The sequence below is a fragment of the Salmo salar genome, chromosome 09, assembly GCF_965601325.2.
Source record: "Salmo salar chromosome 09, fSalSal1, whole genome shotgun sequence".
Taxonomy (NCBI): Eukaryota; Metazoa; Chordata; class Actinopteri; order Salmoniformes; family Salmonidae; genus Salmo; species Salmo salar.
In genome coordinates, this window is record NC_138299.1 from 135659755 (window position 1) to 135675701 (window position 15947).

General features: G+C 43.0%; 1 protein-coding gene across 3 annotated transcripts; it reads right to left on the reverse strand.

Annotated features, from left to right (window-relative positions):
- Positions 1-9410: 9410 nt before the first annotated feature.
- On the reverse strand, positions 9411-15537 carry dyl2 (Dynein light chain 2, cytoplasmic). 3 transcript variants are annotated; one of them, XM_045723293.2, is made up of 5 exons: positions 15289-15519; positions 12167-12267; positions 11980-12028; positions 10921-11057; positions 9411-10740 (listed from the first exon to the last, which is right to left on the reverse strand). In XM_045723293.2, the coding sequence occupies exons 4-5, from the start codon at positions 11050-11052 to the stop codon at positions 10603-10605; spliced, it is 270 nt and encodes an 89-aa protein (XP_045579249.1). In that variant the 5' UTR covers positions 11053-11057; positions 11980-12028; positions 12167-12267; positions 15289-15519; the 3' UTR covers positions 9411-10602. The 3 variants fall into 3 exon arrangements, with proteins under 3 accessions (XP_045579249.1, XP_045579250.1, NP_001135077.1); XM_045723294.2 differs by lacking the exon at positions 12167-12267 and having other exon boundaries at positions 15289-15537; NM_001141605.1 differs by lacking the exons at positions 12167-12267; positions 15289-15519 and having other exon boundaries at positions 10287-10740; positions 11980-12116.
- Between the last annotated feature and the right edge of the window lie 410 nt (positions 15538-15947).

Consider the following 15947-nt stretch of genomic DNA (forward strand, 5'->3'; position numbering starts at 1 on the left):
AGATCATCCCAAACAAAACCCAACATAGAAATACAAAACTAGAACATGACAACATAGAAAAACTAAACTAGAAAACCCCCGTCTGTCACAACTGTCTTCAAAAATGGACCAAGGCACAGCAGGTATGTGGATACTCATGTTTTTTTTATTTTAAAAAAAGGAGTAAAGTATCCACTGGACAAAAACAATAAAGACGACAGCAACAGTCTTGCAGGCACATACAACGCAGTGCAAGGACAACTACCCACAACCCCAAAGAAAAACACACACTACTATATAGGACTCCCAATCAAAGGCAACTCAACACACCTGCCTTCAATTGGGAGTCCAATCACCCACATAACATTTAACAAACACAAACCCCCTGCCACATCCTGACCAAAACTAACACAATTACGCCCTCTGCTAGTCAGGACGTGACAGTACCCCCCCCCCCCCCCCCCAAGGTGCAGACCCCGGAATGCACCTAAAAGAAAAAACAAATCCCCAAACAAAAAAATATCCCCCTAATCAATAAGGGAGGGAAGGGAGGGTGGCTGCCGTCACCGACGGCACTGTGCTGCACCCTCCCTCCCCAACCCACCTATCCGGAGGTGGCTCAGGTGCAGGACGTGGACCTCGCTCCACCTTCGGCATCGCCCACTTCGGCGGCGCCGATAGCTGCGCCGGGCAGACGGGCCACTCGGGCTGACCCTGGCAGACGGACCACTCTGGCTGAGCCGGAAGACATGCGGGCCACTCGGGCTGGACGTGCCAGCCTGGAGACACGCACCTCAGGGCTAGTGCGGGGAGCTGGCCTGGGGCTCCATTCCTGCCCCGCAAAACTTCCCTTGTGCCCCCCCCCAAAAAATTATTGGGGCTGCCTCTCGAGTTTACTTAACTCTTCCATAGCCCTGGAAACGCTCATCCTTAACTCTGCCCATGTCCATCCTTCCTCCTCGTTCGTCCGCTGCTTGGTCCCTTGGTGGTGGGTAGTTCTGTCACAGCTGTCTTCAAGAATGGACCAAGGCGCAGCAGGTATGTGGATACTCATGTTTTTTAATTTTTTAAAAAAAGAGTAAAGTATCCACTGGACAAAAACAATAAAGACGACAGCAACAGTCTTGCAGGCACATACAACGCAGTGCAAGGACACAACCCCAAAGAAAAACACACACTACCTCTGCTGGTCAGGACGTGACACCGTCATGCCCTGACCTACTCTACCATAGAAAATAACAGCTTTCTATGGTCAGGACGTGACACCTTACACAGCCTGGAGGTGTGTTTTGGGACATTGTCCTGTTGAAAAACAAATGACAGTGCCACTAAGTGCAGAACAGATGGGATGGCGTATCGCTGCAGAATGCTGCGGATCACCATGCTGGTAAAGTGTGCCTTGAATTTGAAATAAATCACTTACACTGTCACCAACAAAGCACCCCCACACCATCATACCTCCTCCTCCGTGCTTCACGGTGGGAACCACACATGCAGAGATCATCCGTACACCTACTCTGCGTCTCTCAAAGACACAGAGGTTGGTACCAAAAATCTCACATTTGGACTCATCAAAGGACAAAGGACCAAAGGACAGGTTTACACCAGTCGAATGTCCATTGCTCGTGTTTCTTGGCCCAAGCAAGTCCCTTCTTCTTATTGGTGTCCTTTGGTAGTGGTTTCTTTGCAGCAATTCGACCATGAAGGCCTGATTCACGCAGTCTCCTCTGAACATTTGATGTTGAGATGTGTCTGTTACTTGAACTCTGTGAAGCATTTATTTGGGTTGCAAATTTCTGAGGGTGGTAACTCTAATGAACTTATCCTCTGCAGCAGAGGTAACTCTGGGTCTTCCTTTCCTGGGGCATTCCTCATGAGAGCCAGTGTCATCATAGCGTTTGATGGTTTTTGCAACTGCACTTGAAGAAACTTACCCCGGCCAAACCCTAAGCCAGATGATGCTGGGCCAATTGTGCGCCTCCCTTTGGGACTCCCAATCACGGCTGGTTGTGATACAGCCTGGAATCAAACCAGGGTCTGTAGTGACGACCTCTAGCACTGAGATGCAGTGCCTTAGACCGCTGCATACCACCCCTACCTTGTCACAACACAAATTATTGTCTCAAACGTATTAAGAAGGAAAGAAATTGCACAAATGAACTTTTAACAAGGCACACCTGTTAATTGAAATGCATTCCAGGTGATTACCTCATGAAGCTGGTTGAGAGAATGCCAAGAGTGTGCAAAGCTGTCATCAAGGCAAAAGGTGGAAACTTTGAAGAATCTAAAACATATTTTGATTTGTTTAACACTTTTTTGATTACTACATGATTCCATATGTGTTATTTCATAGTTTTGATGTCTTCACTAGTTTTCTACAATGTAGAAAATAGTAAAAATAAATAAAAACCCTGGAATAAGTAGGTGTGTCCAAATTGTTTTATTTCTTATTATTACTTTTATTGTCCTGCAATGTTGCGGGGTACAGATTTTTACTGTACCCCGCATTTACATCTGCAACCGTGTGACTCAGACAATATCAATAATGACTATAGCGAAAGGGGAGGGTCAGTGACTTGAGGGGGAGAAAGAACCAGTGGAGGCAGCAACAGACAGGTAGCAGGTAGCAGGGGCCAGGTAGGATTGGGCCAGGTGTCAGGCTAGGGTGTCCTCAGTCACGGTCCTAGAGCATCAGGCCCTCCGGAAGGAGAGACAGAGACAGAGAAAAGATGAGGAATAGTGAGACCATGTCTAAAACCATAGTACACCACATACACTGGGGGTAGAGAATAATCAGTAGTGTTGCTGTGGACACTGGATAATCTGACTAAGACACACACTTGTTTGACCTCGCTGTGATACTGTCAATTCAGGTAGCATTTAATGTTCTGCGTTTGTGTTAACCATGGCAGCCAGCATTGAAAATAAAGAGATGTGCAGAAAGATAATCAGCCTCTGTGTCTGTGGATCCTTTCCCCTTAATGTATTTTTCATGTCAGCCAGGCCCTTCTTTTCAAAGAACCCTTACAAAAAAAGATTGCAGTCAGAGTGAAATATATTGACTCAGTACACTGTCCAAAATACCACAGTCGACTGCAGTTACTGCACTTTTACTGCAGTTTCAAAACTGCAACCATTTTTTATAATCTGTAATTGAGTAAAATATGTAGTTTTGGTCTGGTCACAAGATAATCCAGAAAATTGTGGTAAACAGCGCCACACTCAGACAGAAACTGAATGTTCTATTCTCAGCCAGGCCCATCTATTAAAAGAAAACACAATTTAAACAGACCCTTAATTTGAAAAAAAATAACCCGTTTTGTTGTGATGACAAGAAAATTCTAACATAATCAGGTAATGATGTCAGACAGTCAGGCATAAAAATCTGAATGTTCTATCATAAAGTGAAAACCATTACTTTCCCTGGCTGTTTTGTCACCCCACACCAGACCCGATCAGCACACGCAGGTTGAAATATCAAAACAAACTCTGAACCAACTATATTAATTTGGGGACAGGTCGAAAAGCATTAAACATTTATGGCAATTTAAATAGCTAGCTTGCTGTTTCTAGCTAATTTGTCCTGGGACATAAACATTGGGTTGTTATTTTACTCCTTCAGGCTTCTGCTGCTTCTTCTTCTTCAGACTGCTGCTTCTTCTTCTTCTTCAGGCTGCTGCTGCTTCTTCTTCTTCAGGCTTCTGCTGCTTCTACTTCTTCAGGCTTCTGCTGCTTCTTCTTCTTCAGGCTTCTGCTGCTTCTACTTCTTCAGGCTGCTGCTTCTACTTCTTCAGGCTGCTGCTTCTCCTTCTTCAGGCTGCTGCTTCTTCTTCTTCAGGCTGCTTCTTCTTCTTATTCAGGCTTCTGCTGCTTCTTCTTCAGGCTGCTGCTGCTCTCTTCTTCTTCTTCCTCCGGCTGCTGCTGGCTTCTTCTTCAGGCTGCTGCTGCTTCTTCTTCTTCAGGCTGCTGCTTCTTCTTCAGGCTGCTGCTGCTTCTTCTTCTTCAGGCTGCTGCTTCTTCTTCAGGCTGCTGCTGCATCTTCTTCAGGCTGCTGTTATTTCTTCTTCTTCAGGCTGCTGCTGCTTCTTCTTTAGGCTGCTGCTGCTTCTTCAGGCTACTGCTGCTTCTACTTCAGGCTGATGCTGCTTCTTCTTCTTCAGGCTGATGCTGCTTCTTCTTCTTCAGGCTTCTGCTGCTTCTTCTTCTTCAGGCTCCTGCTGCTTCTTCTTCTTCAGGCTTCTGCTGCTTCTTCTTCAGGCTGCTTCTTCTTCTTCAGGCTGCTGCTGCTTCTTCTTCTTCAGGCTTCTGCTGCTTCTTCTTCTTCAGGCTTCTGCTGCTTCTTCTTCAGGCTGCTTCTTCTTCTTCAGGCTGCTGCTGCTTCTTCTTCTTCAGGCTGCTACTGCTTCTTCTTCAGGCTGCTGTTATTTCTTCTTCTTCAGGCTGCTTCTGCTTCTTCTTCAGGCTGCTTCTTCTACTTCAGGCTGCTGCTGCTTCTTCTTCAGGCTGCTTCTTCTTCTTCAGGCTGATGCTGCTTCTTCTTCTTCTTCTTTTTCTGGTGGTTGGCAACCAACTTCAAAGTGCATTACCACTACAGACTGGACTAGAGCATAGACCTCAGTTCATCTTTCCATCACCGACGTGGGTATATGCTCCTAAAAACCAATGAGGAGATGGGAGAGGCGTTACTTGTAGCGCGTTAAGCGTCACAAATAGAACCACGTTCTATTTTAGCGTCTGGCTATGCAGATGCTCTTTTACATGCGTGAGCAGTGTGAGTGTAATGATTGAATAACATGTATGTGTACATTTATTTTGCAACGCTCGCGCACAAGACACGAGCGGTGTGGTCTGGTCAGGATAGAAACAATAACAATAGGTGTGATGGAAACAGGAAGTTCCGGTAGAATTGTATAAATGCCGACAGATAACTTGTTTGTTCAACATGGTGGGATCTTTTGGTGCCGGTAAAATTAATAATACGAGAAATGGTGGTGGAAGTGCCTTTTTGAGCAAATATTGATATAATAACCATCATATTGAAGTAAACTTGGAGTCACACGATGATATGGTGTGTGGTCTCCCCACTACTACACTGGAAACCATGCAGTTTAGGCCTATTAGGCTACAGATTAAATAATTTACGATGAACTTCACAGGGTGGTGAAAATGCACGATGACCTTGATGCTCCTTTCCAATAAATATTTCAGGTCTTATTATGGTGACAAGATGATCAATGCTAGACCGCTGTTTTATAAAATAAAATGATCGCTCTTATCCATAATCTCATCATGTAGACTATCCTACCTGCACAGTATACGCCTTCCTAATATTGATGGATATCCTTTTGGTGATGGACACTTGTTGATACACATGGGAAACTGTTGAGCGTGAAAAATCCATCAGAGTCGTAGTTTTTGACACAAACCGGTGTGCCTGGCACCTACTACCATACCCCGTTCAAATGCACTTAAATATTTTGTCTTGCCCATGCACCCTCCGAATACACATTACACAATCCATGTCTCATTGCTTAAAAATCCTTCTTTAACCTGTCTCCTCGCCTTCATCTACACTGATTGCAGTGGATTTAACAAGTGACATCAATAAGGGATCATAGCTTTCACCTGGATTCACCTGGTCAGTCTGTCATGGAAAGAGCAGGTGTTCTTAATGTTTTGTATACTCAGTGTACATGCCTACTGAGATGTGAATGAAATGCATGTTACTGGCTTTTTATCTATTTGACCACAAAAGGGACACCTCCTCCTATACTGTAGACAAACCACTGACAAAGTCACTGTTACTCACTGTTCGAAATACTCAACACCCACACATACTCTCAAAGGGACAATTATGTTTTCACTCTTATGCCCTCATTCTTTTGTGAGCCCTCCAGATGACCCTAATCAGTGAGCTCAAATCTCTCCACTAAAAATCCCTGTAGTCACTGGAAACAGTGCACAATAACTCTGCTGAGTTTAAATAATTATTTGCAACCTTTTAACATCGTCATTTCACTGAAGGGCCAGATGGGAGGAAGAACATCAACATCCTCTGAGGTAGGCCAGTTCTGGAGGAACACATTTACTAACATCAGAGGCATACTCTGTGTGAGTGTCAGGTTTGTGTGTGAGCGTCAGGTCTGTGTGTGTGTGTGCACGTGCCTATGAGGGGCCAAGAGTGTGTTAAAAGAGATGCGATTTTGTATGAAATGTTTCCATGTACACTCAGTGGCCAGTTTATTGGGTACACCCATCTAGTACCAGGTTGGACCCCTTTGCCTCCATAACAACCTGAATTCTTTGGGGCATGGAAACATTGCTCAATTGGTATCAAAGGACCTAATGTGTGCCAGGAAAACATTCCCCACACCATTACACCACCGCCACCTGCATGGGGCAATGGACCCATGGTGCTTACACCAAATCCTGATCCTGCCATCGGCATGGTGCAACAGGAACCGGGATTCGTCAGATCAGGCAATGTTTTCCCACACATCAATTGTCCAGTGTTGGTGATTGCCACAAGAGGCTGCTGAGGGGAGGACGGCTCATGATAATGGTTGGAATGGAGTGAATAGTTTCAAATACATGAAAACCATGTGTTAGATACTGTTTTTTGTTTGTTGCACCATTCTCGGTAAACCCTAGACACTTTCATGCGTGAAAAGCCCAGGAGGCTGTCACTTCCCGAGATACTGGAACCGGCACACCTGGTTGCTTCGGTCACTTGTTTTGCCCATTCTTTATTTCTTACCCCTTTTTCTCCCCAATTTAGTAGTATCCAATTGGTAGTTACAGTCTTGTCCCATCGCTGCAACTCCCGTATGGACTCGGGAGAGGCGAAGGTCGAGAGCCATGCGTCCTCTGAAACACGATCCTGCCAAGCCCCTCGCTTCTTGACACACTGCTCGCTTAACCCGGAACCCAGCTGCAGCAGTGTGTCAGGAAACACAGTACAACTGCCTACCGAAGTCAGCGTGCATGAGCCAGGTCCGCCACAAGGAGTCGCTAGAGCGCGATGGGACAAGGACATACTGGCCAGCCAAACCCTTCCCTCACCCAGACGACGCTGGGCCAATTGTACACTGCCTCATGGGTCTCTCAGTCACGGCCGGCTGCGACACAGCCTGGGATCAAACCCGGGTCTGTAGTGATGCCTCTAGCACTGTGATACAGTGCCTTAGAACGCTGCGCCACTCGGGGAGCCGTTTTGCCCATTCTAACATTGAATGAAACAGTAACTGAATGACTCAATGCCTGTCTGCCTGCTTTATATAGAAAGCCACGGGCACATGACTGATTGTGGCTCATTCATTGAGTTCAATTGAGTTACAATTGGCTCATTCATTTCCCCTCCTCTCCCCTGTAACTATTCCCATGTCATTGCTGTCAATGAAAATGTGTTCTCAGTCAACTTATCTGGTGAAATAAGGGTTAAATAAATAAAAAATAAACAGTCTGTAAAAGAAAACAATTTTTGTGAACGGCGTAGTGTACCTAATAAACGGGCCACTGAGTGTATATGACCATTGTAACACAACACTCAAGTCCATATAAGAAGGCAAAAAGGAACACACAGTCACACACACGATGATGAGTCAGTGCCCAGTGGCAGGGACATTGAGTGGGGTAAGAGAGGTCATCAGAAGGGAGCATAGTGTCCAGTACATAACAAGCAGCCTGGGAACAAGGACATTAGCATGTACACAGCTTTAACAGACTTTTCAACTATATAATCTCTATGAGAATAATTTCACGTATATCTTACCCATATCACGTGGCATCAAATCAAATTGTATTTGTCACACGCTTCGTAAACAACAGGTGTAGACATATAGTGAAATGTTTACTTACGAGCCCTTCCCAACAATGTAGAGAGAAATACAAAAATTATCCCAAAAAATTGGACACGAGTACTAAATACACAATGAGTAACGATAACTTGGCTATATACTGTACATGGGGTAGCAGTAGCAAGTCGATGTGGAGGGGTAAGAGGTAGTTGAGATATACATGTACATATAGGTAGGGGTAAAGTGACTAGGCAACAGGTTAAATATTGCATATGGCAATATGATATGGCAATTCTTAAAACATTTGATGAATAACTAGCTTTATCGGCTGTCTGCTTTTCAGGACTGTTCCTTGAATATTTACAATGTATAAATTACATTTTAGTCATCTAGCAGACGCTCTTATCCAGAGCAACTTACAGTAGTGAATGCATACATTACATCAATTTTTTTTCTCCGTACTGGTCCCCCGTGGGAATCGAACCCACAACCCTGGCATTGCAAACACCATGCTCTACCAACTGAGCCACACGGGACCACATTAATCTGAATGAGTTTCTATAATCAGGAAAACACATCTACACACACTACTTTACAAAATGACTGACTGTCCAACAGAACAATCTAAAGCGGAGTTTCCCAAACGCAGTCCTGGGGTCCCTCCTGGGTGCGTCTTGGTTTTTGCCCTAGCACGACACAGCTGATTCAAATATCCAAAGCTTGATGATTTGAATCAGCTGTGTAGTGCTAGGGCAAACAACTAAACATGCACCTGGGGGATGGGGAGTCTATTGCAACCCACTTCAATGTACTGTATCCCATCCATTGTCTAGCTCTTTTGTTATTCAAGCCTTGGATAGATTAGCAGTGGAAGAAGAGATCCTTACCGAATGCTTCCCTCACCTTGCTGTCAGGTAACGGACCACACATTGAGGTGCACTGTACAATATGTGCTGCTGGAGACAATTACCATGCTGAGAAACAAAAGGCACCTTATTTTGAAAATAATCACATGCATGTCTGTAATCCATTAAAAAAACCAAGAACATTGATTCAGTCAATGCACGTTTCCCTGCGAAGTCTAGGGTAGTATTTGTGGTGAGATCACATCCACTGGCCAGTCTGTCCCCACAAATAATTTAGTCACTTGTCCTTCACTTTGTCTTTCTCTGTAGCCTTGCCTGCAATTGACCTCTATGCAGGACTAGTGTCTTCTGAACTAGGAAGGGTAACATATGCTGCCAATTGGTTACAAAAGCATGACTAAGCTTAATATAATTAGGCCCCATTATCAATATTACTGCTCAGTTGCAGAAATAAACTATACTCAGGTTATTGGGTTCAACACGTACAAAGTGTTTGCACTTCAGTGCTGAAAAGATCCAGAGAAGCACACATGCTGCCACCGTGGTTAACTCATTTGCCAGCCAATACCTGTCCTGATCAGTCTCTACATTGTTCCTGTTTGGGGGTGTAGTAACCTTACTGAAATCTAATGGCCAATAGCCCAAAGAATGTGTGGTGGAGTCAACCCACCATGGTTTTGCAGTAATGGCTACACATTCTACTGCATAGTCAAAGACATGGTTAAATTAGCACATCTGAAAGTGAACAGAATACAATGAAAACAGTGACTTGATTTAACATTTTATTGACTAAATTAAAGTTTTACTGGGCAACTTTACCCCTTTAAAAGGGATACTTGGGATTTTGTCAATGAGGCCCTTCATTTAATTCCCTGGAGTCAGAACTCGTGGATGTTATTTAGATGCGTTAAAGCAATGTTTGGAAGTATGTGGTATCTACAAGCAACTTCCATTCATTGCACCAACACTAATTAGCGTGCCAAACCATTTCCAACTTCCTACTGGTCCAACAAAAGGAATCCACAAGTTCAGCTGAGGAAGTAGATAAAGGGCCTCATTGCCAAAAACCCAATTATTCCTTCAGTGAAGTGCAGTTGTACTCCCATGCCCATGGAGAGAAGAGGTACACCTGTGCAAATCATATAGAAATTTGTATCAAACCATAAACAGAATAGAAACTACCAACAAGGCAGATGCAGTTAAACAAATCACCAAGATATGTTAAGTCTACAAAAGGACCGGAATGCCAACATTCAGTCCTTTGTTGCACAGCCAGAATAGGTTCAAGTACAGATGGTGTCAACACTCTGCAAATGGAACCTCCAAGCCACCATTCTGAAAACATCTGCATGTTAACATAGGAACTCAACTAGCAATAGGAAATTGCCAACACCCTTGCTATGCCAGAGGAGACATTCCACCTATGAGATATGACTGGAAAAGGGATCATTAACAGCAGTTGAAAATCTGGGAAGATGTGTCCAAATAAATTGTGATAGTCTCACTTGTACCTCTGGCAAGATACAGGCATTACAAACTGCTGTAGTAGTTCAAGGTCTGGAGCAACTAAGCACATTAAACAGTAGCACAGGAATCACTGAAAACAAAACAGCTCTCTGGGGTAAAGCAGATGCACGACTACATTCTCTAGCTTTCCTTTATTATACAATCAAAGGCCACTGTTAAAGCATTTACAACTTAAGTATAACAAAATGTAGAACAGCATTAACAAAAATCTCTTCCAGTTGCATTTTATGGCAACTAGTGAAAGTAGTATTTGTACTGTAACATATACACATTAAATATGGTACATCTTAGTCCATGCAGTTGCGCACAGCCAGTTGCGTATCATCATGGTATGTTTTCATTTTAATATTTGAAGTGTGTGGGAAGTTGTGACATCAGCCACCAGTGCATTACAGTCCAGGTTGGGAGGAGAAGCACTCCAGGCCTCAGAGAACTCAGCCAGACTTGAAGAGGAGGATGGCCACCTGCCCCAAATAGAAGTAGATGAAATGCTTTGTCTCATGAGTGACGTAGCTGCCGAAGTTCCTCCCAACAATGCAATGCCATGTAGGGTTATACTTCTTGTCAAATTCCTATAGGGATTTATAAAAACAAAACAGGGCTTTAGTAATCCATGACTACATGAGGAAGAAAATGACCTCATGCTGCCCATTTGTCATATTTTAAACAGCTTGCACCATGGAAGACAATTGGAATACACAGGCCAAAAGTAGCAGGCCTGACTGGATTGATTCTCAATATGCACATTTCACCTTCTTTATGTAGGCCGCGATGTCCTTCTCTATATTGTACTTCTCCATGGCCTGGGTAGCACAGTCCACTGCATCCTGCTGCATGTCCTCAGACATGTCAGCATTCTTGATTACTGCCTTCCTGTCAGTCATGATGCCTGCAAACAAGAACAAAACGTCACAACTAACGTTGTCACTATAGATACAAAATTACAAATCTAGTGAAGTGATAAAGCCCGAATTCACAGGTAACCCTTGCAACTATGGGGACGCCAGGTAGCCTAATGGTTCGAGCATTGGCCAGAACCCGAAAGGTTTCCGAATCGAATCCCCGAGCTGACAAGGTAAAAATCTGTCCTTCTGCCCCTGAACAAGGCAGTTAACCCACTGTTCCCCGGTAGGCCGTGTAAATAACAATGTTCTTAACTGACTTGCCTAGTTAAATAAAAAACTAAAAATATTGCTTGCCCTTTGATCTTCACCATTAACTAACAGTCTTGTTTACTGTGAAAACCAAAGGACAAGCCAATTAAGTGCAGATACAATGTGGCAAACAACTCGGTTCTATCAATGTATCCGAATGTACTGTGCTACTTTGTATTTCGACACTAGATTACGTTGTGACGACGACCCTGTGTAGGTTAGGTACAATACGAATAGGCTACGGAGAAACTCGATATAGGTCGAATTAAATTACAAGGCAAAAAATTTTTTACAAAAATATCACATGGCGACATTACATTAATACAATTTGGAATTGGTCCCCTGGATGATGCACAGTTCTAGTCTATTGCAAACATCAATGTACATTAGTTAGTCGTTAAATTTCTACATAAAATCCTTTAGATTACGGACGATTGAACAGGTCCGAGGGAGATCTGATTCGTGCCAATACCTGGTAGCGACTGCGCATTAGTTCATAGATTCATCTTTACGATTTAAAATCAAAATATAAAAAAAGTACACAATCTTGTATGAGAAACTTCGCGTCAATAAAAAAAAATAAAAAACTGAATCACCACCATCCATGCAAGTCAAGGGTGAGTGCGTGTAGGCTACTAAATAAACATTGTCACTCACCTTATGTAGGAGACGAAGATACGTTCCACTTCAAAATCAGGTAATTCACCTTGATGGATATAAAGCTTTATTTACTTGCTAGATCGTGCTGCGACAAATTATTTTATAAGCTTTACTCAAAGCAAATGTGGGAAACTGCCCTGCAAAATACCTCCCCCGCCCTAACACGCTGCCCTACGCCACTTACACTGCGATTGGCTGCGCTGCCACCTCTTCTTGTGTTGCGAGCATTTTCTACCAGGTCCTCTATGCCAGCATCTTATTTCATCCCACAATGCATCGTTGACACTACATGGTGAGGTAGGTAGATAAGGCCCCCCTGGCAAACTCAGGTGTACGGAGTATTTATGCTCAATGTGTAATCTTATTGTTAGCAGCATCAATTAATGTATGCGTGATATCACATTATATAGGCTATGATATTACATTGTCTTATCATAGAAATACAATCCATGTTTCTACTGGACTTTATATTGTCTGTGTGAGATGTACACTGAACAAAAATATAAACGCAGCATGTAAAGTGTTGGCCCCATGTTTCATGAGCTGAAATAAAAGATCCCAGAAATGTTCCATACTCACAAAAAGCATATTTCTCAGATTTGTTTACATCCCTAGCAGTGAGCATTTCTCCATTGCCAAGATTATCCATCCATCTGACAGATGTGGCATATCAAGAAGTTTGTTAAACAGCATGATCATTACACAGGTACACCTTGTGATGGGTACAATAAAAGGCCACTCTAAAATGTGCAGTTTTGCCACAGATATCTCAAGTTTTTCAAGGAGCGTGCAATTGGCATGCTGACTGCTGTAATGTCCACCAGAGCTGTTGCAAGAGAATGTAATATTAATTTCTGTTTAATAGAATTTGGCAGTACTTCCAACCAGCCTCATAACCACAGACCACGTGTATGCCGTGTGTGGACAAGTGTTTTGATGACGCCAACGTTGTGAATAGAGTGCCCCATGGTGTCGGTAGGGTTGTGGTATGGGCAGACATAAGCTACGGACAACAATCACAATTACATTTTATTGATGGCAATTTGAATGCACAGAGATACCGTGACAAGATCTTGAGGCCCATTGTCATGCAATGCATCCACCGCCATCACCTCATGTTTCAGCATGACAATGCACAACCCCATGTTTTAAGGATCTGTACACAATTCCTGGAAGTTGGAAATGTCTTGGTTCTTCCATGGTCTGCATACTCACCAGACATCGAGCATGTTTGGGATGCTCTGTGTTGACGTGTACGACAGTGTTCCAGTTTCCGCCAATATACAGCAATTTCGCACAGCCATTGAAGAGTGGGACAACATTCCACAGGCCACAATCAACAGCCGGGTCAACTCTTTTTAACCAGGCAAGTCAGTTAAGAACAAATTCTTATTTACAATGACGGCCTATACCGGTATAACCCGGACAACGCTGGGCCAATTGTGCGCCGCCCTATGGGACTCCCAATCACAGCCGGTTGCAATACAGCCTGGATTCGAACCAGGGTGTCTGTACTGAGATGCAGTGCCTTAGACCGCTGCGCCACTGACTGGTTTTCTGATCCATGCCCATACTTTTCAAAGGCATCTCTGACCAACAGATGCATATCTGTGCTCCCAGTCATGTGAAATCCATAGATTAGTTCCTAATGAATTTATTTCTATTGACCGATTTCCTTATATGAACTGTAACGCAGTAAAATCTTTGAAATTGTTGCATGTTGCATTTATTTTTGTTCAGTATAAGCACGTCTGCTTGACATGACATTTTCCTGAATACTTTACATTTCCTCACTAATGCAACTCAAACAGGTAGTTCTATCACTTATTGACAAGTTTATATTCAGTTATTTCATACAACCCATGAGGTTGGTTTCCTGATTAAGCCTAGTCCTGGTCTAAAAGGTATGGTCAATTAAGAATCTCCATTGAAATATACTGAACAAGAATATAAACACAACATGCAAGTTTCTAAGACTTTACTGAGTTACAGTTCATAATGAAATCAGTCAATTTAAATTAATTTATTAGGCCCTAATCTATGGATTTCACATGACTGGGAATACAGATACGCATCTGTTGGTCAGATGCCTTAAAAGAAAGGTAGGGCTGTGGATCAACAAGTCAGTATCTGGTGTAACCACCATTTGCCTCATGCAGCGCAACATTTCCTTCGCATAGAATTGATCAGGCTGATTGTGGCCTGTGGAATGTTCTCCCACTCCTCTTCAGAGGCTGTGCGAAGTTGCTGGATATTGGCGGGAACTGGAACACGCTCTCATATACATCAATCCAGAGCATACCAAATATGCTCAGAGTGACATGTCTGGTGAGTATGCAGGCCATGGGAGAACTGGGACATTAACTTCCAGGAATTGTGTAAAGATCCTTACGACATGGGGCAGTGCATTATGGTGAAACATGAGGTGATGTGGCGGATGAACGGCACAACAATGGGCTTCAGGATCTTGTCACGGCATCCCTGTTCATTCAAATTGCCATTGATAAAATGCAATTGTGCTCATTGTCCGTAGCTTATGCCTGCCCACACTATAACCCCACGGCCACCCTGGTGGCAATCTGTTCACATAGTAGACAATAGCAAACTGCTCGCCCACTCGACGCCATACACGAGGCCGGTTCGACGTACTGCCAGATTCTCTAAAACAACACTGAAGGCGGCTTATGGTAAAGAAATGAACATTACATTCTTTGGCAACTGCTCTGGTGGACATTCCTGCAGTCAACATTCCAATTGCACGATCCCTCAAAACTTGAGACATCTGTGGCATTGTGTTGTGACAAAACTGCACATTTTAGAGTGGGCTTTTATTGTCCCCAGCATACAATGTGGCTGTGTAACGATCATGCAGTTTAAATCAGCTTCTTGATATGCCACATCTGTCAGATGGATTATCTTGGCTAATGAGAAATGCTAAACAAATTTGTGCACAACATTTAGGAGAAATAGGCTTTTTGTGTATATGTAACATTTCTGCGATCTTCATGAAACCAACACTTCACATGTTGCGTTTTTACTTTAGTCCAGGACACCGCCCCATAATGTAATACATTAGAGTAGATGGTCTACTGGGTTATTCTTCAATTTCGCCTCTTATTACATCATAGGGCCATTAAGTTCATTTTTACATTAATTCAAAAGAAAAAAAAATACTAAAAAACAGGTACGTCTTTTCAGGATTTTATTGAAAATGCTAAACTAAAAGAGTAAATTAAATTTAAGAAAGACAGACTAACTATACTAAATATAATACCCAACCATCACAAATTTGAATCCCTTATTTACCAGACTCCTATGTCTCCTTCCATTCTTTGATCCAACTTCCTGGTCCTCAGTTTCCTTTTCTTACTCCAAAAACGTAAATAATCCTTATCCATATCCTTTGACTCTGCGCATATTTACCGCTCAAAAATTGAAATAAACTGGGCCATTCAAAAAGTTGCATCTAGGATTCCTTAATTAGTTCAATTGATTTGATTCCTGGAAAATGGATCCCGCTCCAAGCATCCATTCTTGCCTATCCCTTCCCTAAACGCTCCTCTGATCCGGCTCCAAGCATCCATCCTTGCCTATCCCTTCCCTAAATGCTCCTCTGATCCGGCTCCAAGGATTGGGATCCACTGAGCCACTCCTCCAATCAAAACCTTGAAATACCAGGAAAAAAAAAATCAGAGGGAAACCATTAGAATCATGTCTAATTTGGGCCCAGCCCACTTCTTATTTTGTGCACTCATGACATGTGACTACTAAAGATCAATTTGAAAATGTCAGTGAGCACCCAAACCATCAAATTCATACTTTAGAAAATGTCTAATATTTCTCAATGTTTAAGCTGAAACAAGCCCAGAGCCACTGTCTAATATTAAAACAGCATCTTTAAAAAAAAAAAAAAATAATGTAAATGGTTCTTATGTAGCATTAAAGTTAAAAAGGTACATCTAAGA